Source organism: Rhinatrema bivittatum, chromosome 13, assembly GCF_901001135.1.
Source record: "Rhinatrema bivittatum chromosome 13, aRhiBiv1.1, whole genome shotgun sequence".
Classification (NCBI taxonomy): Eukaryota; Metazoa; Chordata; class Amphibia; order Gymnophiona; family Rhinatrematidae; genus Rhinatrema; species Rhinatrema bivittatum.
Genome location: NC_042627.1, coordinates 61,042,163 through 61,069,696, shown reverse-complemented (window position 1 = coordinate 61,069,696; position 27,534 = coordinate 61,042,163). Strand labels below are relative to the sequence as shown.

The 27,534-nt window shown below is 44.9% G+C and overlaps 1 protein-coding gene across 2 annotated transcripts in view; it reads right to left on the bottom strand.

The window, feature by feature from the left end:
- Positions 1-27,534, bottom strand: part of WHAMM (WASP homolog associated with actin, golgi membranes and microtubules) — a 51,055-nt gene that overhangs the window by 8,179 nt on the left and 15,342 nt on the right. The window contains exons 3-8 of one of the 2 annotated variants that reach the window (XM_029574702.1): positions 21,930-22,080; positions 7,295-7,464; positions 5,528-5,693; positions 4,981-5,168; positions 1,797-1,883; positions 1,612-1,707 (exon numbers count right to left, since the gene is read on the bottom strand). In XM_029574702.1, coding sequence (XP_029430562.1) covers positions 1,612-1,707; positions 1,797-1,883; positions 4,981-5,168; positions 5,528-5,693; positions 7,295-7,464; positions 21,930-22,080 — 858 coding nt within the window. The remainder of the gene's footprint in view (positions 1-1,611; positions 1,708-1,796; positions 1,884-4,980; positions 5,169-5,527; positions 5,694-7,294; positions 7,465-21,929; positions 22,081-27,534) is intronic. The other variant, XM_029574703.1, reaches the window with a different exon arrangement.

Sequence of the window (27,534 nt, the reverse complement as noted above, 5' to 3'; positions counted from 1 at the left end):
GTGGAAAGCCATGCAGCACACACCAAAAAAAGCCTCGGAATGGGGCCTAGCCTAAGGAGGCTGCTCAACTCACCAGGATGCCCACATCCCTCGACCTGTCATGGAGCGGGACGAATGTCGTAACGGTGCGCTCAGCATGGAGACCAGGGGAAGGAAGAAGCTCACCATCACGATCTGCTTCCTGCACCCGCTGCCTTTCAGCTGCTTAAGCAGCTAAGTCCACGTCGGATGAAAACCAAGCGCCCGACCAAGGAAATCACCTCAGGAATTCTCAACTGGGGGAGGGACCATTTGGTATCACAATTTATTTCCTTAATTCTCCTTTCTCAAAATGAAGCAATCCTCAGTAGGGAGATGCCTTTCCACCATCTGCTGGAGATGGAGAATACTAGCAGGCTGATGGCACTGCAGGGGTATATATACTGTGACATCAGTTTGCTCCATCTCCATCTGCAGGTAGAGGTGCATAACCCACTTGTTCTGGATTCATCTGACTGGATGCTAAGAAAGGAGCTGTTAGGGGAAAGCAGGGCTGACAGACCGGCCTGCCAACAAAACTAGCAGACTCCCTCACAGGTGCCATGGTTTTTAGCTAAATGGCTATTTCCTCTTCCAAAATATGTCTGTAGCACACTATGATTTAGCACTATATACCCAATTAAATTATGGAGAATCATCGAAAGCCAAGAAACTTCCCCAAAGCAACTCAGATCTCACAGAGCCAAGGACAGACGACATTTAACTTTGGCCAATCTTAAACAGGAATAACCTCCAAGTCAGATATTTCGTAGCTATGAAGAACTGTTCTTCCAAATTGGCATTACTACTTTAGTGAAATGAACTCATTTTTTTCTATACTTTTTTTTTTTTTAATAAATCAGCAGATGCTTGAAAGAAAAAGATTTTTGGTCTTGCGTTCCCTTTTAACATTTCAATTGCGATAACTCTGTCAAAGGCACGTCTGTGGGTAAAACAGGTTTTAACCTGCAGAATGGACGTCTTTGAAAATTACCCTCTCTATATGCAGGGAATATTCAAATGTAGCATCATTACGTGTGTAATTTTATGCCCAGAAAAAGGTGGCATTCCTGGGGAGACAGGGAGGGGCGGGGCTTGCAAGTATACACACACAAATTTTCAAAAATGGCACAGTGTAACTCTACCAGGAAAAAGTCATCTGGACAAAAAGCAGGTTACAATTTCTCATGTCACAAGCAGAGTTTTTCCTTTAACAATTGGTGCAGAATTCTTGGGTAAAAAAGTACCCAGCAGCTTTGCAATTCTGCAGTCATTTGGGAAAGTGTCTTCTGGGTGGGGGATACTGCTTGTGACATGAAGTCACTTGTGCACAACAAAACCCTTCCCTGTACAAATATAAACAGCAGAGAAGGCTTTGTCCAACTTGTTCTGAGCACATCCACACTTGGAAGAACAGGAAACCAGCAGCTTGTCAGCCACAGCAATTTGCTTTTGTCCATCTCAATTTGGTCTGGACAGCTGAAACTCTGCCCTCTGCCAGTCTTGTTTATTGGCCGACTTCATGCCCAGGAAGGCCTGCCTAGTTACTGTGCTTGCTTTCTCCCGTTGCACAGGGAGCGGAGAAATACCTGCCTCTTTAAATGATTTTAGCCTCTGCAGAGTCTTCTGCCGCTCTTCATCAACCCACTCTTTTTTCCTTTTTTCTTCTTCTTTCCGCTTGTCTCTTTTCTGCACTCAAGCACATAAGATTTTTAGTCGGCCTGAAAAGCTAATGTGCTGCTCAAAGCTTGATAAAAGTTTCCTCGTTGACCACTCACCATCTGTATACTGTGATGCTGATGAATGAGTTTCATATTTTCTTGGGCCTGCCGAAGTTTAAGCTCTTGAGACTCCTGACATTTATCCTGGTGAGAAAAGCAGAATTCACACACTTTTTTCCTTCAACGTCCGGAGTCACAATCATGCCAACATACACAGACCATAAGTCTCGTACAAAGCTGCTGTCTGACTGACTGCATATCTTAAGCTGAGCATAAGAGCACATTGAATGAATTCACTACCATCCTCGTTAGTCGTAAAAGCAGCAGCTTATGCTAGCGAGGTTTTGCCCCAGCAGACAAATGTTTAATTCCCAGCGAGTGTACAGCACTTGCCTCCTCCCCCATCACTGGGGCCTACAAACCATCACACTGTGTAGACCCTGTTAACTCAAAAGAGGGAGAGGAGAGGAGGTGGCGATTAAATTCTAAAGTCATCATAGTGCTGTAAGCAAGGATTAGATACACATCTTTTAAGCACCAGAATACTGTTATGGACTAATACACACACCGCTTTTATTTCCTACAAATAGAGGAACATTAACCTGAAAAATGTCATTTCTGCCTATTGCAGCTAATCTGGGTTCACAATCAATCAATACCTTGTCATTTCCCACCGCTTTTGGCTGACATTTAAATGCTGTCGCTTGATGCTTCTGCTTTTCCTTTAGAACCTGATCACTTGCTGGAGGTCGCATAAAAATAAAATGAATTTTCTATAGGAAAGTAAGAGCCAAATGATAAAACTAAGCATACACATGAGGAGGAAATGAATTGCAGAGCAATTCTTATCGGTGCTTTCCCCCCCATTCTGAATAGATTTGCAAGTTTTATGGGAAATTATTATTAGATTTCTAGCTCTTAGATAGATTTACCTTTCCCAAATGTTTGGTTACTATAGGTTAAATGGCTGGAGAGATATCTGTCTGTATATGTTATCTAAGTTATATACAGATATCCAAGTTACATGAGAGATTTTTTTTCCCTTAAAACAGATGTTTTTGTTTTGTGTGCACAATCTCCTGAACAATTCAACCTACAATAATCACATTTTCAGGACAAATAAATATATATTTTAAACTTGTGCTGGGGTAGTTTTACATACACAGGAGGAGGTAGGAACAGGAACGTACCCCATCAATGAAGATTTTCTGCCATTTCAATTAATGAAAGGTACAAGAGGAGTTGATTTGTACAATGCACTGGAGTTAAAATGGCAGAAAATCTTCAGTGATGTGTATGTTCCTGTTCCTACCTCCTCCTGTGTATGTAAAACCACCACCCCTATCCTACCCCACCCAAGTTAAGTGTGCCCTCTCTTACAGTGCTATAAAATAGGCATCAACATGTGTCTATGTAAAGTCTCTCTCTCTCCCCCTCCCTCCCCCCGCCTGGGCGGCATGTGTGATAAAAACCCTTTTCCCCGGTAATGCGCCTGCGGTGTATTAATTAGCATATGAAGTGAAAAATAGTGCGGGTGCAATAAATGTATCGCGCCTTGCGAAAATTACCTATGCAATGCAGGAGCAGGGAAATTAGCCTTTTTTTTTTTTTTTTTTTAAATTGTGGGTGCTATTTCCGCTATATTTATAGCATTTTGATAAATCTAGGAGTTAGATTGTAAGCTTTCTGAAGCAAGGAAAATACCTACTGTACCTGAATATAAAACTCACCTTGAGCTACCAATGAAAGAGGTGTGAGCGAAATCTAAATAAATGCAACCATGTTCTCAGAAAATCTATGATCTAGCAGAATGCTTTGTATGGGGGGGGGTGGTGGAGAAATTCTTACCTGCAGTACCACCAGTGGCCAAAAGATAGCAGTATCCTATAATAGATTATACTGGCACCTTGTGGCCACTTTGAGTAGTGCAGCCTACACAGGCAGATAACACCAAGAAATCCTGTGAGAAAAAAAGCCCATTAGAACTGCTGCACAATTTTTTTTCTTTGCTTGTTTAATATTGATGCTAGATCCATACGTCTAATGGGAAAATGTTATTTCAAGTTTCTACTTTCTATATGTATATTTGATGCTGAAAATTTGGTTGCTGCAGGTTGGTTTGGGAGATGGGTTCACTATGTATGCACATTCAATTTTTTTTTATTTTTGGGAGGGGGGGGGGGGCTTAAGATGAAGACAAACATAAAAAAACATTCTCAGCAAATATACTCCAAGCCTTCCCCTCCCTCAATCTGCCTCTGGGATGCCTAGGATTAGCATGGAAGGAAGGGTGTGTGAAGGTTTGTAGGTTGCAGGTGTTTGTGTAATGTATCTAACAGCATCCAAGCCCAAGACATGGGGCACGACTCACCAAGAATATTGTATTTTGTGACTGCGGAAATCCCTTGATAAAGGAGACCCACAGATCCCAGCATGCAACTAGTACTGAAGAAGCTCCCAGATATGCTAATGAAACACAACTACTGTTATACCATTTTTTTTGTAATTGCTAGAGCCTGGTTTCTAAAGAGTTTCTGTGCCTATGACAGAAGCTCTCAGAGCCTGAATCCAGAATGAAATCTTGAGTTGCATGGGATACTTTACACAAGTAAACCCAAACCGGCCAATCAGGAAGCAGAAGCAACATTTTCCTACGTGTACAGAAACCTAAGCTTTCTGAGGCTTTTATTCAAACCCTCTGAGCTTCTGTAATGGAGATTTTCAGCCAAGGAATTTTTCCTCAGGTTGATTGAAGACACTGGTCTAGTTGGTTCTGGAGATATCTTATCTCTGGCCAATGGATATTTATTCTTGACTTAAGGCCCAAAATTTACAGAATCAAGGCCTAAACACTTGAAGAGTTTCTATATTAGTTTTACTTGCATGAAAATGTAAATCAAATTATTGCTATATTGGCACAAAGAAAAAAAAATGAATGGCTTTAAAGCTTATATCTTTCATTTAGAAAATTACCTTCTAAGCTACACATCTTCAGATATGAAGATATAAATCTTTTTTGCTGAGCCAATGAAAAACAACAACTTCCTAAGAATCATATAGCAATAAATATTGCTTTTCCTCTTCTCCCATAGGACAGCCACACAGGTCTCAACCATCCCTCTAACACATTTGAAGAAAGTGGAATGCATTTCTAACTCATCTAAGAGAAAACTGCTGCAATGTACATTATTACACAGACAAATAATTGATGCATTATATGCTCCAAGTCCAGCATGTTTACTTTTTTGTTCCGAAGATAAGCTCTTCTGGCACAGATGTCCCCTCTCTTTGATTCCAGTTGCTGAGCCTTCAGCCTCAGCTTCCTCATCTCTGGTACATGAGTGCAATGCTGGGAACTTTTCTGATCAGTTGCCTGGAGCTCCTCAGGATTTTCACAGGTATCATAGTAAATAACTTCTTCCTCCTTGTCTAGAAAAGCAGTAATCAGATGTGAACAGCAAAATCTAAAAGTCTAGTTAAAACCAGAGGAGAGAGAAAACCGTGACTGTGACTCGGGCCCATAGTCCAGGCACACAACCTCCAAGGAGGTTCCCTGGACTGGGATCATAGGGGGGGGAATGAGGCTGTGAAATAGTCATTTCTGTGGAATATGATGCAGTGCGATTGAAGTCCATATCACTACGTTTTCCATAGAGAAAGGTTTTAACCAAAATCCAATGTGATTTACAAGGCTCAGAGTCTCTCAATGCACACTCTCTCTGTCTCTTGCTATTATATATTGTACCAGTTGACACGGTCCATGATTTTTGCTCAACAACAGTCTTTACCTTTTATCTGTCTTCTTATGACATCCAGCTGTGCCATCAGCAGCATTTCTTCATGCTTCAGGATCTCAAACTGAACAGCGTACAGTTCCAACTGGGTTTCATAATACTGCATTTCCAGTTTATCTATTGCATCTATGAAGCTTTCCTTTTCAGCCAGACTCTCCATCTTTACATTTGTGAGGGGAGGGGGGGAAAAAAAAAAAAGACACAAAAATGAATACTACGAAGAAAGCTTGGCACTGCTGCACAATCACCACCTGTACATCTGAAGTTTACCAAATTAAACATAAAAAAAACACACAGTTAAAACAGTTGTTGCTTGCAGGTACACATATACATGGAGGTGAGAAAGCTTTGCACTGCGAAGACCCCAGGGCAGGCACAGACTAAGAAGTGCAATTAGGTGGCACAAGGATTCTGACCTCGAACCACCGACATGGGAACCAGCTTATGCACCTTGCCCTTAGGAAAGCACCATGCTCACACTCAGGATCGCGCCCGTTCTCCCAATGCTATCCTGGGCGCGCAATCCTATACTTAAATGAGGGGGTCACGCTAAAAGGAGTTGCTAGGGATGATTACGCACCCCCTAGCACCTTCTTGGCCCAGGAGAGGTGGCGCTGTCAGCGGGCTCAGGAAACAGACGCTCTATTTTACCAGCATCGGTTTTCCGATCCCACTGGATGCTGGTAAAATTGAGCATCCGTTCTAACCAGACCAGCTGGCACTTTTGGTTTTTTTTTCCCATTTTTGGTTCCTCCGGCTGAAGACAACTGCATAGCAAGGCACCTCCATAAACCAACACTAGAGTTGCCTGCCTTAAACTGATGTTAATCTATTGACAAATATTGTATTTCCCATTTTTATTACTTAGAAAGGGAGAATACTTAAAATATAAAAAAAAAAGGTCCTTGATATTTTTCTTAAACAAGAAAAAGGGAACTGTTTCCACAAGCTACCTACTTGCTCCAGGTGGGATCATGCTGCAGGTGAGCAAGAACCACGGAGACGAGGAAATAAATACAAATTTAGACTTCAGCAGGTTTTTAAAGCATCTCTCTCTCCCCCTCCAGCCCCTCTCCAAACACATTGTCCCTTTAAAGGTCAGGAGGGGGAAAATCTGTCAAGATTTATTTTTTGTACGCCGTTTTGCCATACACATTGCTTTTAGTGGTCATAGGAAGGTTTGCAGTCTGCCGCAAGAGATCTGGCTCGCAGAGCAGAGCTGCGTCACCACATTATGGGGCAGCCTTCCACAGGGGCTCGATTAACGTAACCCCGAGCTGCAATGGGGACCCCCGGTTCTTTAAAGAAGCCTGCCAGTAATTATAGGCAGCACTTGCAATAGAGGAAAAACAAGCTGTCTAATAGATGGCCCCTGAGGCTCACCTTCCTATTAGTCTAAAGGAGGAGAGAAAGAGACTCGCAAACTTAAAGATTTTATTTCTGGGAGCCAACAGGTTCCGCTATGCTCTCCTGGCTAACTACTTAATTTTGGCACAATAGAATGCCTCTGCAATACATAAGCCAATGCTATTGCAAACGTACCCTTTGGCACTTTTTAAAATTAAACAAAAACAGGCAGAAAGCATCCTGTAGATTCAGAACACACACATTTCGGGTCCTCTGTGCTAAGCATGTTCCCTTACATGCAAAATGGGGAAAAAACCCTTTTCATACTTTTCTACCCAAGAATTAAAAAGGGAAAAGAAAAAAAAAAGATAATTAAGGCTAAGAAGCTCCTGCAGCATTTCCCTGACCACTTACATTTTGTCGAATTTTTGATCGCTTGTGATTCAGGCAGAGCTCCTTTGCTCTCATATGCTGAAGAGTCTCTTTCGCCAACGCGTACTTCAGCTCCTCCAGTCTAGGCACCACGGAAGCCCACGTAGCTTTCCCAAATTTCTTCCCATCCTGCTCCATCTGTTTCTGCATCGCTGTGGGATGGAAGGCGACAGGAAGACAGACTGCGTACTACTGAGGCACAAACTGGCACATCGCGCACTTTAAAAGCTGCGACTCGGGTCCTCCACACCCCAGGTTGGTTGAAGACACTGTGGAGGAAGCAATCACGGTCCCCGGGAGAGGGGAAGGTATGGTCCCGGTGGCCAGACTTCAAGCCCGTGATACAGGGATCCAGCCTCAGGACCACTGCACCAATGACCAGTCTAAAACCAGGGGTGGGGGGAAGAGGAGCCTGTTAAAATAATGGGAAAATTCATGGAGAGTTGCACATGAAGGCTCCCAGTGCCAGGATACCAGCGCTGGTTCCCATGCAGCTGGAAAGAAAGAAAAGGAGAAAAAACACACTACAGGGCCAATTCTGGATCAAGGAAGTCAGGAAAGCCCCCGAGACTCAGAAATCCCGGGGTGTATTTTTTCTCTGGGCCCTCCCATCATATTCTGTGTCTATGGGAAGAAAGTTTAGTAAAATCTGGCCCCTTATCTCCCTGCAACATTTCAGTCTACCCAAGTGGACTTGGGGGGCTAATACAAATAGTCTTTTCCTTCTCCACTCTCCCTACACAGATCAAGCACCAAAACTGACTTTCACCCCAAAAGGTAGCAGCAGTATTTTTTTTTTTTTTTTTTAAATCACAGGAAAGCAAGTTTGCTTACCATAATCGGTGTTTCCGTGGATAGCAGGATGAATTAGCCATGCTGTTGATGGGACTGTCTATCAAGGCCCAGGAGGCGGAGCTTTACCAAACCTAAGTGCAGAGCTTTGCTCTGCGGCTGCATGTGTGTTCCCATGCAAGAAGACAGATTCTCCTCAGTCAGTAATTAAGCTATATATGTACGTGTAGTATTGACCGTCCAGGGAGGGGCCGCATGGCTAATTCATCCTGCTAACTACGGAAACATCGTTTACGGTAAGCAAATTTGCTTTTCCTGTCGATAGCAGGGCTGAATTAGCCCTGCTATTGATGGGAGTCCCAAGCTCCTAGTCACGCCTTCGTTAACCGTTTATATGTAACTCTCAGAATAGGGTGTGACTCAATGTGGACAGTCAAATGTTTATGTATTTATACAAGTTTGTAAGACTGCTTGACCAATCTTGGCATCTGCCGAAGTTTGATGATCGAGACAGTAATGGGCAGTGAAGGTATGCAGAGATGACCATGTGGCCGCTTTGCAAATATCCAGAAGAGGAACGTACCTCAGGTAAGCTATGGAAGTCTAAACTGCATGTACTTGATGGGCATTTGGTTTCGCAGATAGCACAGTGCCCTTTTTGTGATAACAGTAAAGAATACATTGTGTAATCCAGCTCGATATAGTGCACTTTGATACTGGAAGTCCTGGCGCATTAGGGTTGAATGAGAGAAAGAGCTGGGAAGGTCTGGATTCTGATTGCATCCTATTCTTATAATAAGCTAATGCTCTTTTGCAGTCTAGCATGTGAAGTAGAGCTTCCCTGTTTTGGTGTGGTTTTGGAAAGAACGTAGGAAGTTCAATTGCTTGGTTTAAATGAAAAGCTGAAACCACCTTTGGAAGAAAAGAAGGGTGAGTTCTGAGCACCACCTTCTGTTTGTAAAACTGCAAATATGATGGATAGTGAACTAAGACTTGTAGCTCACTAACCCTACGGGCTGAAGTAACTGCTACTAGAAAAACCACTTTCCAAGTGAGGTATTTTGGGTGTGCTATTTCTAGCGGTTTGAATGGAAATCATATCAATTGTTCTAAGACAATATTTAGGTCCCAGGCCACCGGTGGTTTGGTGATAGGTGGCCTTAAGTGAGTGAGGCCTTTGATGAATTTCGTTACCAGTGGATGGGCAGATATCGACCTATCCTGACGTGGCTTGTGAAAAGCTGCTATGGCACTCAAGTGAACTCGTTCAGAAGCGGTAGCGAGACCTGAGCAATATAGAGTATGTAGGTAATCCAGAAGATATTCTGGAGAGCAGTCAGTAGGGTTAAGGCGGTGTGAGTCACACCATTAGAGTAAGGTTTCCATTTTGCTAGGTAATTTTTTCTGGTTGAAGGTTTTCTGGCAGCCAATATGATATCTTGCACTTGAGACGAGATTCCTTGTTCATTTAGTAATGTCCTTTCAATCTCCATGCAGAGAGATGTAATGAGGTGTGCATTGGGATCTCCTCTTGAGATAGGAGACCGCAACGATCTCCTAAGAGGATGGGAGCCATGATTGACAGCGTGAGCAGATGCGTGTACCAGGGTTGTCGTGGCCACGCTGGTGCAATGAGTATAAGATCTGCTGCATCTTGAATGCATTTTTAATTGTGCGGGATATAAGTGGAATTGGAGGGAAAGCGTACAGGCCTTCCGTCCATGGGATTAGAAAGGCATCCTGCGACACCTGTAGAGGACTGGGCAGGATCGAACAGAACTGATGCAGTTTCCTGTTGTGTTCGGTAGCAAAAAGATCCATGTGGGGCACTCCCCATCTGTCAAAGATGCTGTTTGTTATTTGTTGATTTAACTCCCACTCGTGTGGGTGAAAAATCCTGCTGAGTTTGTCCGCTCGAGTGTTGGCAATGCCCGGAAGATACGTTGCTTGTAATTGGATCGAACTGCTGTTTGCCCACTCCAGTATGAGAAGTGCTTCTTTGCACAGGCTCCAAGAATCTGACCTTCCTTGTTTGTTTATGTAGTACATTGCTACTTGGCTGTCTGTGTAGACCATTACTCTCTTCCCTCTCAGATATGGGGCGAACGTTTTGAGGGCTTTCCGTATTGCTCTTAGTTCTAACAAATTGATCTAGTAAGTTCTCTCCGTTGGGGACCATTGACCTTGTGTGTCCAGATGGTCTAGGTGGGCTCCCCATCCCTTGTGCGATGCATCTGTTGTGAGGACGGCATTGTGAGGAGCGATTGAAAACAATGCGCCTTTGGTGAGGGTTCTCTGTCATAGCCACCATGTTAAATCCCTCTTCATGTCTCTCATGTCTTATCCCTGACTGCAAAGAGGTTGACGATGCTGAGACCACTGAGACTTTAGCCCCCACTGTAGTCTGCGCATGTGCAGGCGGGTGTTTTGTGCTGTGTGAATGGCTGCTGCCATGTGTCCTAGAACCATGAGTACTAGTCAAGCTGACGGTCTTGGTGTAGCTAGTAGTTTGGATAGAAGTGTTCAGGATAGAAGTTTCCTGTCCTGTGGAAGGAATGTTCTGTACTTGGTGGTTACTAGGTGTGCTCCTATGAATTGAAGAGTTTGAGAGGGATTGAGTTTGGACTTTTCGTAATTTATGACGAGGCCTAATTGTTGGAGGCATTCGATAAGTTAGTTCAAGATGAGTTTGTAATATCTGTGGGTCTGATACGACTAGAAGCCAGTCGTCTAGATAAGGAAATATCTTGATTCCCTGTTTCTTTAAGTGGGCCACCACCACAGCCATACATTTTGTGAAAACCCTGGGAGCTGCTGATAGTCCGAAAGGAAGGACTTTGTACTAGTAATGTTTGCCATTGCATTGGAAGCAGAGGTATTGCCAAGATGTTGGATGCATAGGGATATGAGTGCAAGCATCCTTCAGATCCAGGGAACACAGCCAGTCGTTGCGTTGTAGAAGTGGTAGGATCGACTTGAGAGATACCATCTTGAAATTCTCTCGTACCAGGTGTTTAATTCCCTTAGATCCAGAATGGGGCGCAATCCACCCGACTTCTTGGGAATTAGGAAGTAGTGGGGGAGTAAAAACCCAGATTGTAATGGGTTGAAGGGATAGATGTTATCGCTTTCTGGTTGCGAAGGTTGTATAATTCGCTGTCCAGCTGTGCTTGGTTTCTTTGATTTTGACTGAGTTGGGTCAGTCGAGGGAGAGATGGCCTGGTACTGAAATTTAATCGGTATCCCTCTCCAATTATCTGTAATACCCAAAGATCTGTGGTGATAGACAACCACGCTTGTAAGAAATTGGTTAATCTGCCTCCAATAAACGGAGGGGGTGGTGGCCCAGTCCCCTTCAAAGAGAGGACGCGGGTTTTGGATTGTTTTGCTGTGTTTGCGTTTGAGCTCGTTGGGTCCTGGGATGACCTCTACGCTGCTGGGTTTGTTGCCCTTGTGGGCGTTGAACAGGTGTATATGGAGTGGCTCTGTATTTATTTTTAATTTTTATATACCGATGTTCCTGTATAATATACATATCACACCGGTTTACAAGGAACTAAAACTGTCGCCTCGGGGGTGGAATACATTGAAACAGATAACAATACAGAACTTACAGAGAAATAAAAGGCCTAATTTAACTGAAATATAGTATGATTTAACTGAAATATAGTACGATGTATGATTGATAAGGCTTGAATTGACGTCTCTGGTATGTGGGATGCCAAAATTGCGGTATGTAGCGGCGAGAGAAAGAAGTATGTGGTAAGGGATTGGTTAAGGACTGTACCGCTACGGATTGTTCTTTTAATTGTGCTACAGTTTCCTGTAGACTGTCTCCGAATAAGTTGTTCCCTATACAGGGGAGATTTACTAACTTTTCATGTACGTCTTCACAAATAGCACTGGATCTTAGCCATGCTATTCTACGGGCCGCAATGGCTGTTGCAGATCTAGAATTTGTTTCAAAAGATTCATATATTGTTCTGAGGTGTCACGTGACCTCCTCTATATCTTGCAGTGGTTGGGGTGGGGCTGGTGAGGTTTCCCCTGATGGAAATAGGAGTTTTAATTGCTGCACACACTCATACATATATTGGACTATATAGAATTGATGTTGATTTATTCTAGCTGTCAGCATTGCTGATAGGAAGTATTTCTTAGCAAAGTCGTCCAAATATTTATGATCCCTCCCTGGGGGAGCGTTGGAGTGTTTTTGTTCTCTTTGCCCTTTGTAATGCCGACTCCATCACTATAGAGGCATGCGGCAGCTGCGATGGTGAATAGAATTTTGAGTGTCTCATCTTGAACTTTAGATCAATTTTCCTCAATACTGGAGGAACACAGGTAGCGTAAAAATCCCTCCACAACACTTTCTGCCTTCAAATCCTGCCTAAACTCCTATAGAAATGTCATCAACAGAACAAAGAAAGAATTCTTCTCTAAAAAGATCCATCATTTTATCTTTGACTCCAGAGCATTGTTTTCTTAAGTATCAGCCCTCACAAAACCGGCTACACCCCTCATCCCAGACGACCAAGCTACCAACAAGGCCAATGAACTGGCAGACTACTTTGAGAGAAAAATTTCCACTCTCGTCGCACCCCTCACGGGGCCCTCTCCTCCGCCTATTTCTTCATTCCTCACCGGTTCACAACTCACGCACTCAACCTTCCATCTACAGCCTTCGAATTGACATCCTCCTTAGAAATAGAAAACATCCTTAAGAAGCTGAAACCCTCGTCTCACCCATCAGACCACATACCGTCCAACCTGCTCTTTTCCATTCCAAACATCATCGCCAAGCCAGTAGCAGACATCATAAACTGCTCACTATCTCAAGGACATGTCCCAGACCAACTCAAGCTTGCAATGCTTAAACCTCTCTTAAAAAAACCCAACCTTCCACCCTCAGACCCAGCCAACTTCTGCCCCATAGCTAACCTCCCTATGATCGCCAAACTCATGGAGAAGATAGTAAACAGACAACTATCTGAATACCTCGAAGAAAACGACATCCTCGCTCCAACACAATTTGGATTCCGGAAGGCCCTGAACACCGAATCATTACTAGCCTCTCTCTCGGACACCATCCTCCTAAACCTGGAAAAAGGTCAACCTTTCCTACTCGCACTTCTGGATCTATCCGCAGCGTTCGATACCATGAATCACACGACCCTACTACAGCGACTTGCAGACATTGGCATCACAGGATCTGCTTTCAACTGGTTCAAATCCTTCCTTGAAAACAGGTTTTACAAGGTAAGGATCAACAATAAAGAATCACACCCAATCAGATCTAATATGGGGGTACCCCAAGGATGATCCCTTTCACCCACCCTATTCAATATTTACCTCCTCCCACTCTGCCATCTACTCACCAACCTCAAGCTAACGCACTTCCTATACGCGGATGACATACAGATCCTCATCCCCATCTCTCTCTACAAAATATGGTCCCAATGGAACAGCTGCCTTATAGCAATCAACAATCTTCTCACCAGCCTCAACCTCGTCCTTAACACCAACAAGACCGAAATCCTTCTAATAGCTCCGGACAACTGCATTCCTCTCAACCCCCCCAATTTCTTCTCAACTCTCCAAAACATCAATTAACCATATACCGCATGTAAGAGACCTTTGTGTGCTGCTTGACAATCAACTCAACTTAAACAAATTCATAAACACCACCACCAAGTAATGCTTTTTCAAATTGCAAGTATTAAAAAAACTAAAACCACTCCTTCACCTCCGAGATTTCCGCTTGGTACTACAATCTATCATCCTTCCGAAATTGGATTACTGCAATTCACTCCTTCTGGGCCTACCCGCTAACACAATCAAACCACTTCAAATGGTCCAGAACGCTACTGCCAGGATCCTCACAAACAAACACATCACCCCTTATCCTTCAGAACCTTCACTGGCTGCCAATTAAATTCAGGATACTCTTTAAAGCCCTCATGATGATCCACAAGGCCCTACACAACATCTCCCCCCTCAACCTAACCTTCCAACTTCAGCCGCACATTTCTAATAGACCCATCAGAAGAGCATACAAGGACATGCTGTACACCCCGCCGGCCAAAACATCACTAAGGAAATGCGCCCTCTCCACAGCTGGTCCTCCCCTTTGGAACTCGCTCCCACCGGACCTCCGCCAAGAACCCTGCCCTTTGGTTTTTAAAAAGAAATTAAAAACATGGCTATTCAGCCAGGCGTTCCTGGAGAGTTAAGGTCCGATGACACCCTTCTTAACCTCCCGGCTTGCTACTTCAGTTCTCCTCTGCTTTCCTATGGTGACCCTCCTTTCCCCGCCCTCTTTGGTTACTCCTTTGGGACTAGAAGTCCCAGCAGACTTGCCCCATGAGGCTGTCGTTTACCCCTCTTTGTGCCCTCATTATTATTTACGACCTCCTATTATTATTTATATTTACTTCTCCTCACTCCTCTGTATTTTCTTACTATTCCATAGCCAATAGCGTATGGTAATTTATCATTGTTACTGTAATAGTCGCTAGCATTATCTTTATTCTATCACCATACTTCACTTCTACACTCCTTATAACATTTTACTACAGCATCCTCCGAATTGTTCTTCATAGCCGTTGTTCCACTTATTCCACTGTAAATATGTTTTAATTGTACTAATTATGTTAATCATGTTTTAATGCATTCCACTTGTTCACTGTAAATATCGTTTCAACCTTGTTTCAATGTATCCGCCCCTGGGGCAACAGTTCAGTTCTCTGTAAACTGGTGCGATATGTATTCTATACAGGAACATCGGTATATAAAAATTAAAAATAAATAACTAACTGCAAAAGGAGTCTCCCAAGATTTTTCTAATAGAGAATCCAAAACTTGATGTGATGTTAGTGAAGTCAGTTCAGAAGGGAGATCAAAGATTTTTAGGATCCCTAAAGTCTCCGTTCTCGGGTCTGGCACCTTTTGCGTGTCCAGATTTAAAGTTGTTCCCACTTTATCAAGGAATTTGGGATAGGAAAGGTCCTTTGGGGGGGGGGGGTAGTATGGTTCATCCATGGGGGTCGGATGGATAACCGGTGGAATTATCAGGGGAGGTAGGCTGTGAAACAGGATGCTGAAACGGTTCCGTTAAATCTTGAGGTTGTGGGTTTGGAGGTGGCATAGCATGTCTTGGTGGAGACATAGGTGGGAGGTGAGGCACTGCTGGAGGTAAACTTGGTGGTGCACTCGGTGTCTCCGGTATTTGTAAATTTTGAATAGAGGTAAATAAACCTGTGAGAGCCAAAGATATCTGAGCAATTGCCTGTTGTGTTAAGTCAGGCAATCCTGGCAAGTCAGGGGGACGTGGAGGAATGTTCGGTAAACCTTCATCACCAGGTAGTGGAAGTTGTCGAGGTTGATAGGTTACACCTTTGGGATGCTGAGGACAGATCCGAATACACGCTAACTGATGAAGATGATGATGAGGAGGAGAGAGACTGTGATGCTTCCTCACTCCATCTCTCTCTCGATGTCGTATTAGTGTGTCTTCTTCTTTTGGGGCCCTTATCCGGGTGAGATGGATATGTGGGAGTAGGAAACCCTTTTGACATAGGTGATAGATTGTCCTCACTAACGTTGTGTTTGAATTTTCTCTTATATGGTTGCTCGGTATGCATATGAGAATGTACTGATGAAGGCGTAGAGGAAGGCCTGGGATGTGGTGACGATGGTTCCACTACCTGCTTCCCTTGTGGTTGAGGCTTTTTGGGATACACATGTGGTGCATTTTTGATGTTCTTGCATAGTCTGCTTCGAGATTTGCTTCTGGCGCATCGAGCCGGGAATACAATGCGCCTGCTTCGGGTGCTCCTGCGTTGAGTGTGTCAGCGTCGTAATGAGTCGTTTCGGCGCTGGTTGCGTCGGCGTCGATGAAATTTGTTACGGCATCGAATAAGAGTGCATCAACATCGATTTTTTTGACACCGATTGCGACACATGCGTTGGGCCGACGGAGCCAGTTCTTCCACCCGCTGTTTCAGAGTCGCTAAATTTGGCGATTTTGCGGAGTCTGATGTTGGCCTGGTTTGACTCCTACCTGACCGCTCTTTATTTGGAGGTGAGGGTCGGTCATGTCGGCATCGTTTTTATTTATGTCTTGGCCTGTCCTCCATAGATGGCCCCACCGAGGCCGCTCGTTTACCCGGGTCGGCCTGTTTGGATACAGGCCTCAGCGACGAATGTGCCTCCGAAGGTGGGGGCATAAGATCCGCTGGTGCCTCGAAGCCTTTCCATTTTTTCAGCCCATTGACGTCGGGCTCTTTGTGACATTTTACCGCAGTGTACACATTGGTCCTGTTTGTGGTCTGGGCCAAGACACACATAACATAAGGAATGTCCATCCGTCACAGACATTACTTTGACACAGGAGCAGGGTTTGAACCCTGAAGGACGTGGCATGTTTTTGTCCGATAAAATTTCTTAAAAAAAAAAAAAAATAACTTGTCTAAGGAGACCAGGTGCTCCGCATGCGATCCCGCGCACGGAAAAGACAGACTGAGGAGAATCTGTCTTCCTGCGCAGGAACACAGGCGCAGCCGCAGAGCAAAGCTCTGCACTAAGCTTTGGTAAAGCTCCATCTCCTGGGCCTTTAAGACAGTCCCATCAACAGCATGGCTAATTCAGCCCTGCTATCGACAAGAAATGTTGGAATCCTGTCTGAATAAAATATAGATCCAAATTATTATTACATTTGTAGTTTATACTCCACATATTCCAGATAACTAAATATCTTCCCAAAGCAGATTACCAGAAACTAAATACAGAAGTAAAACATTATCAGAACAATCTTCAGAGGGATAGCCGTGTCGGTTTAGTGGCGCATTCTAAACTAACAGGCCAATACAGTAAGGAGTGGTAGGAAGAGCTGCGTTAGTGCCGGGCGCACCCGCGTTTGTCGCACGCACAGTCCGGCTCGCCTACCGCTCGATACTGTATTTAAATAGCTTGCAAATGCAAGCCACGTCCAAGAAGCGTCCATGAAGCGTTAGGCTCGTGCAACCCATTTTACTGTATAAGCACTTTATACAGCGCCTATACAGTATCCTGGGTGCGCTAGTACCTGTCATTTCAAATGACATTTGAAATGACAGGCACCAGGAAGTGGATCCCAACTTTAACCAAAGAAAACCTAAAAACCCCTCCTCCTGAAGCGATGAGACATGTTAAATATGTGAATAAGTGTAAACAACTTACTTTTTTTCTCTCTTTCAGCCTTCTCTGCCGTCCTCCGGAGGGGGCAACCGGTGACGAAAGCGGCTTCCAGCTGCCCCCGCCGGCGAAGTCGGATGAACGCACGCCCGTAGTGCACGGGCGCTCAAGCCAATGAAAGCACATGGATGGGAGTGCGTGACGTCATGGCGTTAGTCACACATGCCCGTCCATGTGCTTTCATTGGCTTGAGCGCCCGTGCACTACGGGCGTGCGTTCGCCTGTCTTCGCCAGCGGGGGCCGCTGGAAGCCGCTTTCGCTGCCGGCTGTCCCCGCCGGCTGCCCCTCCAGAGGACGGCAGAGAAGGCTGAAAGGGCAGAAAAAGAAACAAAAAGTAAGTTGGTTACACTTATTCACATATTTTACTTGTCGAGTCGGCTTCGGGAGGAGGGGATTTTAGATTTTCTTTTGGGGGAAAGTTTGCCGTCTACCCTTACCCCTGCCTCTAACGCAGGGGTAGGGGTAGGCGGTAAATTAGCAGGTTAAACGCGCGGCTAAACTGCAGGTTAAAAAGGCGATAGTCGGGGCGCGCGTTACTGTATGGGGGGGAATAGCTAATCTAATCGTTTACATCTCATATACATGCCGCGGGCGGAAGGGGTTACTCGTTGATTTAAAGAGGCGGTAAGAATGAGTTAAAGGGGATAGTGAATTGCGGGTTGGACTAACGCGGCCAAATTGTGAGTAGAAGGCGGGTTAGAAACAGGGTAACCGCGGCCGCACTTTACTGTATTGACCTGTAAGTGATTTATTGAGGCTGAGCCCACTTTGTCAGAAGCATGAAGTGTAGTGCAGGAGGTGGGTAAGATATACGTGAAGATAGGTGGGGAGAAGGAGAGAGAACAGAGATGCCACATCCTCTCCTGCCTCATTTAGTGCCAACACGTTACAGAAATATAAAGGTCACCAGGCAAACCCAGCAGATGCAAAGTACAGAAATACATCAATTTCTAATTCCATTACTGTAAACAAACCACAAAACAAATCCTACTACTGATTCAACACCCCAATATCAAGTTAATACGAGTACTACCGTATAAAACCGGAATCTTTGTACTAATACAAATAAAAATGCAGGACCCCCAACCGTATGATGCAATTAGACTAGTGGGACAGATAGCCCTCAGTCTGCTAGGACTGCTAGCTTACAGGCCGATTCAGTAAAGCGCAGCCGCGGTTACCCTGCTTCTAACCCACAATTTGGCCGCGTAAGTCCAACCCGCGATTCACTATCCCTTTTAACTCATCCTTACCGCTTCTTTAAATCAACAAGTAACCCTTTCCGCCCGCAGCATGTATATGAGATGTAAACGCTCTGATTAGCTATTCCCTCCCATACAGCAATGTACGCCCCGATTATCTCCTTTTTAACCTGTAGTTTTGCCGCGCGTTTAACCTGCTAACTTACCGCCTACCCTTATCCCTGCGTTGGTGTGGAGCGTCGGGTCAGAGAGACGAAATTTCATGGGCAAAACGACCCCCTCACCCCCCGGGACCCTTACCCTGGCATTAGTGTGGTGTGAGCAATACGCAGGCTCCGGTCAAAATCCCCACCTCCCGAAGCAAAGCGCAGGGCGAAAATCGGCTCGACATATCATTAAAACAAAAGTAAATAAAGTATAATAAAAGTAAACTTACTGCATATGAATTTTCTTTGAACAGTCCTCTCTCTCTCTCTCCTCCTCCCGAGGCGCGCACTGCGGCTCCCCTGCCTCCCGGGGGCAGCCGGCGGAGAAAGCGGCGGGCGAAAGCATACAGGCGAAAGTGAATGAATGCACGCCCGTACGCGGCGGGAGCTGGCGGGCGTGCATTCATCCAGGCAGAGGGAGCCGGCGGCGAAAGCGGCTTCCAGCAGCCCCCGCCGGCAGTGAATGAATGCACGGCTGTGCGTGCAATTTGGGAGCTCAAGGCGTCACGGCGTGTGACGTCGGCGTTCGCTAATGCACTGCCTTGAGCGCCCAAATTGCACGCACAGGCGCGCATTCATTCACTGCTGGTGGGGGCAGGGGAGCCAAAGCGGCTTCCAGCAGCCCCCGCCGGCGAAGGTGAATGAATGCAATTTAGGCGCTCAAGGCAGTGCATTAGCGAACGCCGACGTCACACGCCGTGACGCCAAACGTCGTGACGTCACGCCTTGAGCGACCAAATTGCACGCACAGGCGCACATTCATTCACCTTCACCGGCAGGGACTGCTGGAAGCTGCTTTCGCGCCGGCTCCCCCCCGGGAGGCAGGGGAGCCGCAGTGTGCGCCTCGGGAGGAGGAGAGAGAGAGAGGACTGTTCAAAGAAAATTCACATGCAGTAAGTTTACTTTTATTACTCTTATTACACTTTATTCACTTTTGTCTTAATTTTCACCTTGCCTTACTTCGGGGGGGGGGGGAGGGGGAAGGACTCGCAATCCCCCCGGTACCTGTCATTTCAAATGACAGGTACCAGCGCACCCAGGATACTGTATAGGCGCTGTATAGCGCTCTATACAATAAAAAGGATTGCGCGGGCCTAACGCTTCACGGATGCCTCTCGGACGCGGCTTGCATTTGCATGCTATTTCAATACAGTATCGAGCGGTAGGTGATCCGAACTGTGCGTGCAGCAAACGCGGGTGCGCCTGGCCGTAACGCACCTCTTCCTACCGCTCCTTACTGTATCGGCCCGTTAGTGTTAGTGATTGGCTGCCCTGTCCACCATTCCAAAGTCACATTATAATTGCTTTCTCAACCACAGATCACTCAGTTCCATATCTACTGAATGTGGACTGCTTGCAAAAACGCCGTCTTTATGTTTTGCCTAGGTTTATATCCTTCATAGAAGGCAACCTTAAACTCCAATAAAGGAACTTACGTCATTGTGGATAACATAAGGCCACTAAGCTGCTACTGCTTTTAGGAGCCACTGTTATTGAGAGCCCTCTGGATGCCTGCAGGGGTCACAGGGGATTCTGAGTACTGAACTGGCAGCTGAGGTCTTACATGCTGAAAGAGAGGGCCAGGAGCATTTTATAATTCTCACTGTCCTCTGCGACCACCATAGAGTTTGTTTTTATTTTAAAATTTGTACTACTACAATGTTCAGAGCAAAGTACAATAGTAAATTCATAAAAATCAAGATATAAAATGGACAACCAGATGCGCATCTTCTGAGTCAGCAGATTTAAACCTGATAAAAACCACCAACAATTAACTAAATTTCATCTACAGACAGACAGACTTTCATAGAATTCTCTGTAGCAGACAATTAGCCACAACTGTCCTTGTTCATTCCCATTTAAAAAGAAGTTTTGGAATCAGTGAGCTGGACTACGTGGCTAAAATGCATTCTTTCCCCAAGCATGTAGAGCCCTTGAGCTCTATTTGATCCATCCTGGTGCTAAGCAGATCTCCCCAAAAGGTCTGCAAATCACCAACTTCAAGGGCTTTGATGAATCACAAACAGCTGATAAAACCAATGCCACCCCCCCCCCCCCCAATACACACGCCATATTCACCTGAGTTACAAATCTCACACAGAATGGTAACTTCTTTACAAGTATTGGTTGTGTGCACTATCATCTAATTATTTTATCCTCTGAATAACAATTATTCAAAGCTATTAGATATAGCATGGATGAGTCAGAACCTGTGTTTGAAACTGTGGCGTACCCAGCGCATAAGCAGGTCGGTTTGGGTGGGTTTGCGTCTTGTGCTAGTAGTCTCATCTCTGCATCTAACAGGCATAATTCAAGCACATCAGTGCAGTCACGCAGAACAATGCCCACATCAGGAACGTGGGCTCACTTGAAAGGCCTGATGAATCAATGAAGGCTGCTTACATAACTCACTCAGCAGCGCAGTCAAAGAGGAGGAGCAAGAATTCCTTCAGATTGAGCTCCTGATTAAAAGGAGAAGCCAGCAGCCTCAAGAACCTTCATCTTACTTGGCAATGTTATTTACTTCCTCTACCTCACTATAAATCACAGGCCAGATACCAATTGCACTAAATATGCTAATGCAAAACTAGGTGTGACATGACGAACCACGGAGTGGAATAAATGCAAATCCCAAAGTTATTACTGCATATAGACTTATCAGAAATACTTTCTAGTGAGGAAGGGTACTCACTGCCTTCTCTTACTCTAGCACCGTCAGACACTGGATAGTAGAGAACCAATATTGTTTATTTTTAAACAGCTGTTTCATCCTCAGCCTTCACGCACCTCTCACTCAATTGGAACCGTGGCTGGGATCCGGCACCATGGGTCTTCGTTGCCTACTTGCCCCTATTTTATATCCCTTCCCAGCTCACCTAGCCCAGTCATCACTGCAACAGTCCTCAGCCAGGGGCCATAACCCAGGGCACCTTCGGGAGCGCTGCAATTAGGGGCCATAAATTTGGCCACTTGGTGTTGCCGTTGCAGGAGGATAGACTCCCCTCCCCTCCTGCACACCCACCCTCCTCCTTTACAACAACCCTGGCCCCAGCCAAGGTGGGCAGCAGAAGACCTAAACTGGGACTCAAAGCCAAGTCCTCCAAAATGGCAGTGCACTACCACTGAGCCACCAGAACCCTTTAATACACAGAAATGACTGTGCCGTCAGCTTTCCTTGCTTACCTGCCAGTGCTTTTACGGTCTCCTTAAAGTAACCGACAGTGATGTCCTGAATGGAGCACACTGCCTCTTCAGCCTGTCTAGTCCATCTGTCAGCCTCCTCCTCCAAAGCTTTTATTCTTTTAGGGCCCAGTTCATCAAGCTCCAAGGATTTCTAGGAGGGGGAAATACTAACATGTTAGCCTGCATTAACAATCGGGTTCAGCTCAAATATTTTTAAGATTGAATCATTAAAATATCCTTGTGCTTCACTGCAGGAATGAAGACAAACGCCACCCTTGGAGAAGCACTTTGAGACCATAAGTAGTACAAAAATCAACAATGTTTAAGAAGGTCCATCAAGCCCAGCATCCTGTTTCCAACAGTGGCCAATCCAGGCTATAAGAGCCTGGCAAGTACCCAAAAACTAAGTCTATTCCATGTAACCATTGCTAATGGCAGTGGCTATTCTCTAAGTGAACTTAATAGCAGGTAATGGACTTCTCCTCTCTGTAGATTTACTTTTCAGATTACAAAAACAAACATTTTGGTGCTAGGAAGTCATCAGGAAGAGGGTACTGCTAGTAAACTTAATCCAGGCTTCAAAATCCCTTTCACTTTCTAGCCAGGAAAATTTGGTTCTTTGCTTATGGCTCTAGTACTCAGAAAAACATACTAAAATTACCAATTAGATAAATATTAAGCCCAAAAGAAACAACACACAGAAGTCTAATGAAACATAACATTACATATTCAAAATCATAATAGAGTGGCATTGAAGGGGATAAAAACTGTTTTCCCATGCTGAATTAAGTCAGCTACCTTATTGCAGTGTTACAAAATTTAAGGCAGTGACAACCCACAGAGTATTTTCTTACGCCTCGCTGGACAGAGCGCCCGCTATAGCCCAACTGTGTGCAGTTCCAAACTGCAGCCGAAAGCACAGGCCAGCAAGGAAGCCCGAGGACATGCTGACCAGCATAGTGTCGCACAAAAATAAAAACTACAAATACGGACCATCCCAGAACCACAGCACAGACCTGGGAAGGAAATCAAAGCAAGCAAAAAAAAAAACAAAACACAAAACCCCACTCATGGAACAGGTGTTCTCTGTAGATAGGAGAAAGCAACACCACACGTGGGCGATTTCATCCGACGGCATCAAGATGGAGAATCTCTCAGAGCTTAGAAAGCTTGAGAAGCATGTGCGGTGGTTCCTGCACAGCTGCCGCTGCACAAAGCCCCTCGGTCTTTATAGCAAGTTAACTTTCAGCTGTGTTGGGGAGATGAGTGGAATTGTGTGACTGTCTACAGAAAACACTTCACAGGTGAGCAGCTGCACTTCCTTCCTGGACAAGCAAATGGGGACGCCCAAGCTAAGGGTTGCTTAGAAATAAATTTTCTTCAACTTGACAGAGGAAGAGAGGCTGGAAGGTAGATTTAAATGAATCACTTAAATTAAGCTCTTTAGAACTTCCTCTGCAAAACAGCTGTCTTGACATGAAGCATTTTCCAGGCAGTAATAAGCAGTAAAAGGTATAGCTGGAAGAGCAAGTGGCAGCCTTACTTATGAGAGGTAGCTGTGTATGTGTATGGGGTACAAGATTGTGTATGTAATTATGTGATCTACCAAGAGTGGTCGATAGGTGAAATACAAACGATTCTAAATAAATATCCAGTGGTGTTGCTGGCCACGGGCACACAGGGATCAGGCCCCAAATCTACTGGTCAATGCGCTGGATCTCAAACAGCTGTTCTATTCATTGATCCAACACTTCCCCTCCAGGGTGCAGGAAGGAAGGAGTTGGAAAAAGGAGCAGTTTTCATCTCTGCAGGCTCATGCTTTCCCCATCCTGTCCCCACAGGAGGGGAGGGATGAGATTGAAGTAGACCCTAAGCTTGTATGAAAAAAAACCCAGGGAGGGGAGGGGGCTGAACAGGGGAGCAGATCAATTGTTTTCTGATCTGCTGGGTCTCCTCTAGTCTCATCCCCTCGCTTTTCAACAGGAGGGGAGGGGGCTGCACCAGACACCAGCCTGTGATCCCAGGTCTCTGGACTCCGTTGAGGGAGAGGAGGCATCCTAGATGAGAGCAAACTCAGGGAGCTATAAAAGTGATTGAGCAAAGGCAAATGCTTAAAGGGGGTGATGTGAAGAGGGGGTAAATCTTAGTGGAGTTGGGGAAGTGAGGAGGAGGAAATGCTAAGGGAGCATGAGAAGAGGAGGTGAATGTAGTTTCCATTCATCTTCTTGAAATCAGCAAGTTAAACATGGACTGCCTGAGATAATGAAAGAAGCCAGATCACAGTGGTAGATGAGAATCATGTGGGAGGAGGGGATGTATGTGAGGGAGTGCAGGGCCACGGTATAAAAGAGCTGGTGGAGATGGGGTTAGCGCAAGAGCGAGCCAGGAGGTGGGGTGAGTTGGTGGAGGAAGGGTGAGAAACAAAATGCATGAGGAGGGTTGGTGTGTGAGAGCATAAATGATAGACAGCCAGAAAGGAATTGAGTAGGGGAAGGGAGAGTGACGAGAGAATGTGAGAGGAGGTGAGAAAGTCAATGTTTATATGACTTAAGTCATGAAAGAGTAGGTGGCTTACTAGAAAGGCAGCCAAATAGCAAGAGATTGTTAGGATTGGAAGGTAGAGAACCCAGTGAGGTGAGAGGAGCAATGGAAGGAAGAGATGGGACATGAAGTACTGGAAAGTGAGAGATGAAATCCATGGGTGAGAGGAGAGAGTGTGAGGTAAGGGAGAAATTTAGAGGCAGAGAATAGAGAAATGAAGAAAAAAAGTTAGATGAAAGGGAAATACAGATGTTGGGAAGGGGAGGATGTGATGACAGGAGAGAGAGAGAGGAAAAAAAGGTAAAATGGAAAGGAGACCCTGGAAAAGGAATTAAGAGAAGACAGACCACGACCAATACAAAAGAAACCCATTTTATTTTCAGTTTAGTAATGACAGGATTCTCTGCATACTGTGAATCAAAGGAAGCATTATCCAAAAACATACATGAGCTATCGAGCCCACATAGGACCCTTCTTCTGATCTGAATAGTCTCTGATCTGACATCTGAAAAAGGGACCTCTGCTTTCAAAAGCCCATATACAATAATTTAGATAATTTGTATGCTGATCCAGTAAAAGGTTTCACAATAGCCAAGGATTGGAATGAAATTATCAGCATTATTGCCTGTTCTATTCACAATTTATTTTTGTTCTATGGAAAGGGGTAGTGAAGGGTTAAAAATGTGCGTGAAAAAGAAAAAAGGTGGAGGAGTGTCTTAAGTTGGGGAAAAAAAGCTGATGAAAAGAAACAGAGTAAGTAGTAACTTGTAGTCTATACACCTCCTTGGCTCTTGCAGTCCGAGAATTGGTACAGCTATAACTTGTTTTGAAGTGTCAGTGAGCCAAATATATCATATGTCTAGGTTCTTTCTGCCTCTTGGAAAACAATCTCCTTGGCTACCTTTTGAACAAAGCATGGACAAGCGATGTCTTCAGGAGGAGACATGCGCTTAAAGAAGTAGTGGAGAGGGGCCTGATGGAAAGGCCAGTAAGGAATCCATTCTCTGAATGGAGTAATGGGGAAATGCAAGATGATTCAGGTTCTTGTGAACTAGATTACATAGGTGGTTCCTAGAAGAATATCAATCATGGCATTCAGGCTACATTGTATCTTCTCTAGGTTGATTGGGGGGGGGGGGGGGGGGGGAGGAGGAGGAGAATTGTAGGCTGATTTTCCATCTTGGGTGTTATTCGATTCTGGAATTGGGGACACTGTTCCACGGACAGTAGAGGGTTAGCAAAATTAAAAAAAAAAATTTATTTACACAAATTCTATCCTTTGACCACGGAATAGTGTTTGGCTGCTGGAAGGACAGTGGAAGAACTGTCTAATTCAGGTACCAGGATAAGTACTAGGGAGCTTTGGTCCCATTTTAAGTTTTCTGCACCCAAACTGGAATCTCTGCGCCAAGAAAGCTTCTCTGCAGAAGATCGTACCATGATTTTGCTTGTGGCTAAGGAGAACAACTTTTGGACACCAAAGAGGGATTCTGCAGAACCAACTCAATACTAAGTAAGCAACTGTCAGAGCAGAGGGCACGTAGTTTGGCATTAAGGCACTGAATTCACCATTGCCATCCTTGGAGGGTGAATGGCACCCTGTGCAGAGACTTTTCAGGGTTGCTTTTCAGATTTAAAGCGTCAGCCTTCTGCACCAAAAAATGCTCTCTCAGCTCTCCTTAAGCATCTATCAAGGCATAGCTTCTTGACTTTCTGGCCCTCTGAGACACGCGAGTGCAGGCAGTGCAATATGGCATGTCATGGCAAGGTCCCAGACAGCAAAGACATCCGGCGTGCTGGGCTTACAGTCATTCTGCAAGAGCAGCATGCACATCTTTTGAACCCAGGCTTTTTGTCTGCCATTTTGAAGAGGACCGACACCAAACCAAACTCAATTTTGAAGAAAAATTAAAGCTTAAACAAAAATGAAAACAAGTAGTAAAAAGGTTAGTCACAAAAAATAAATAAAAAGCCACAAACCTCCTCTCTTTTGCAAGTGTGCGAGGATGACTAAGGAGACGCCCATAAAACCTGCTGTTTTTCCCGAGCATCTCAGCACCGTCGCCCAACATTGCCCACCTGTGCAACTCATCTCAAGTCTTGTTTGTCCGTGGAGGCAAAGCCATCATAAAAAGTTAACAAAAAACCCCATAAACCCCGTTTCCCCTAAGCAGAGAATTAAAAAGCAAGATTCCACAGCAAAAGATACTGTTTGTGTCTAAAAGTATTCATGCAGCTGAGAGAGATGCAACTAGCATCACACTAGTGGGGGAATAAGCCAATAATTTGAAAAGATAATACTCGTTTCCAAAATCAGTACTCCCACAATGAACTGTTACAAACATCTGGGGAGGGCACAAGTGTAATACCGTATGATGATTTACTGGAGCTGGCTGAGGAAAACTGCAGACAATTTAGTGCTGAGAAACTTCTGGCAAGAACACAACAGGGACGATGGAATATCAACCATAATGTTTAAAAACAGAAGAAGAAGGGAGGAATTTGAGCAGAGAAACCTCTCAGTTGAGAGGAGAGGAGAGGCCATAAGGGACTAAGTCTGAGGCGCTTGTTTAACACCTGAAAGCTGGTAACATCACGACTATCCCAAGGCCACGCCCCTCTAGTGACATCATCCAGGGGAGCCGGAACGCCGGATAAATTCAAGCCAGGTGCGGCGCGCTGCCAAAGCCGCGTGCCAAAGGGGCGCGCCCCTTGGTAAGAATTTTTCTTATATCTTTGTATATTTATGGGTAGGAAAAGAAAGACCAAATTGTGGACTTCTTCGCCGGCTGTACAAGTGGCAAGGGGTCCTATAGACACTCATGTGATAACACGAGTGAGCCAATCTGCTCGTAGGTCAATACCTGATATTTCTTTCTCTTCTGGCGCATCAGACAGCCCTGGCCAAGTGCAGCAATTTCAATCTTTGATGGAATCCCCTACCCAAACAGCCCAAAATATTCCACAAGCAGTTGTAAACTCAACTGTGAGTGAGATTTCTAACCCCTTACTGGGTAGTGAAGTAGATACAGTTGGGAATATGATGAGCTCTGGATTACAGGTT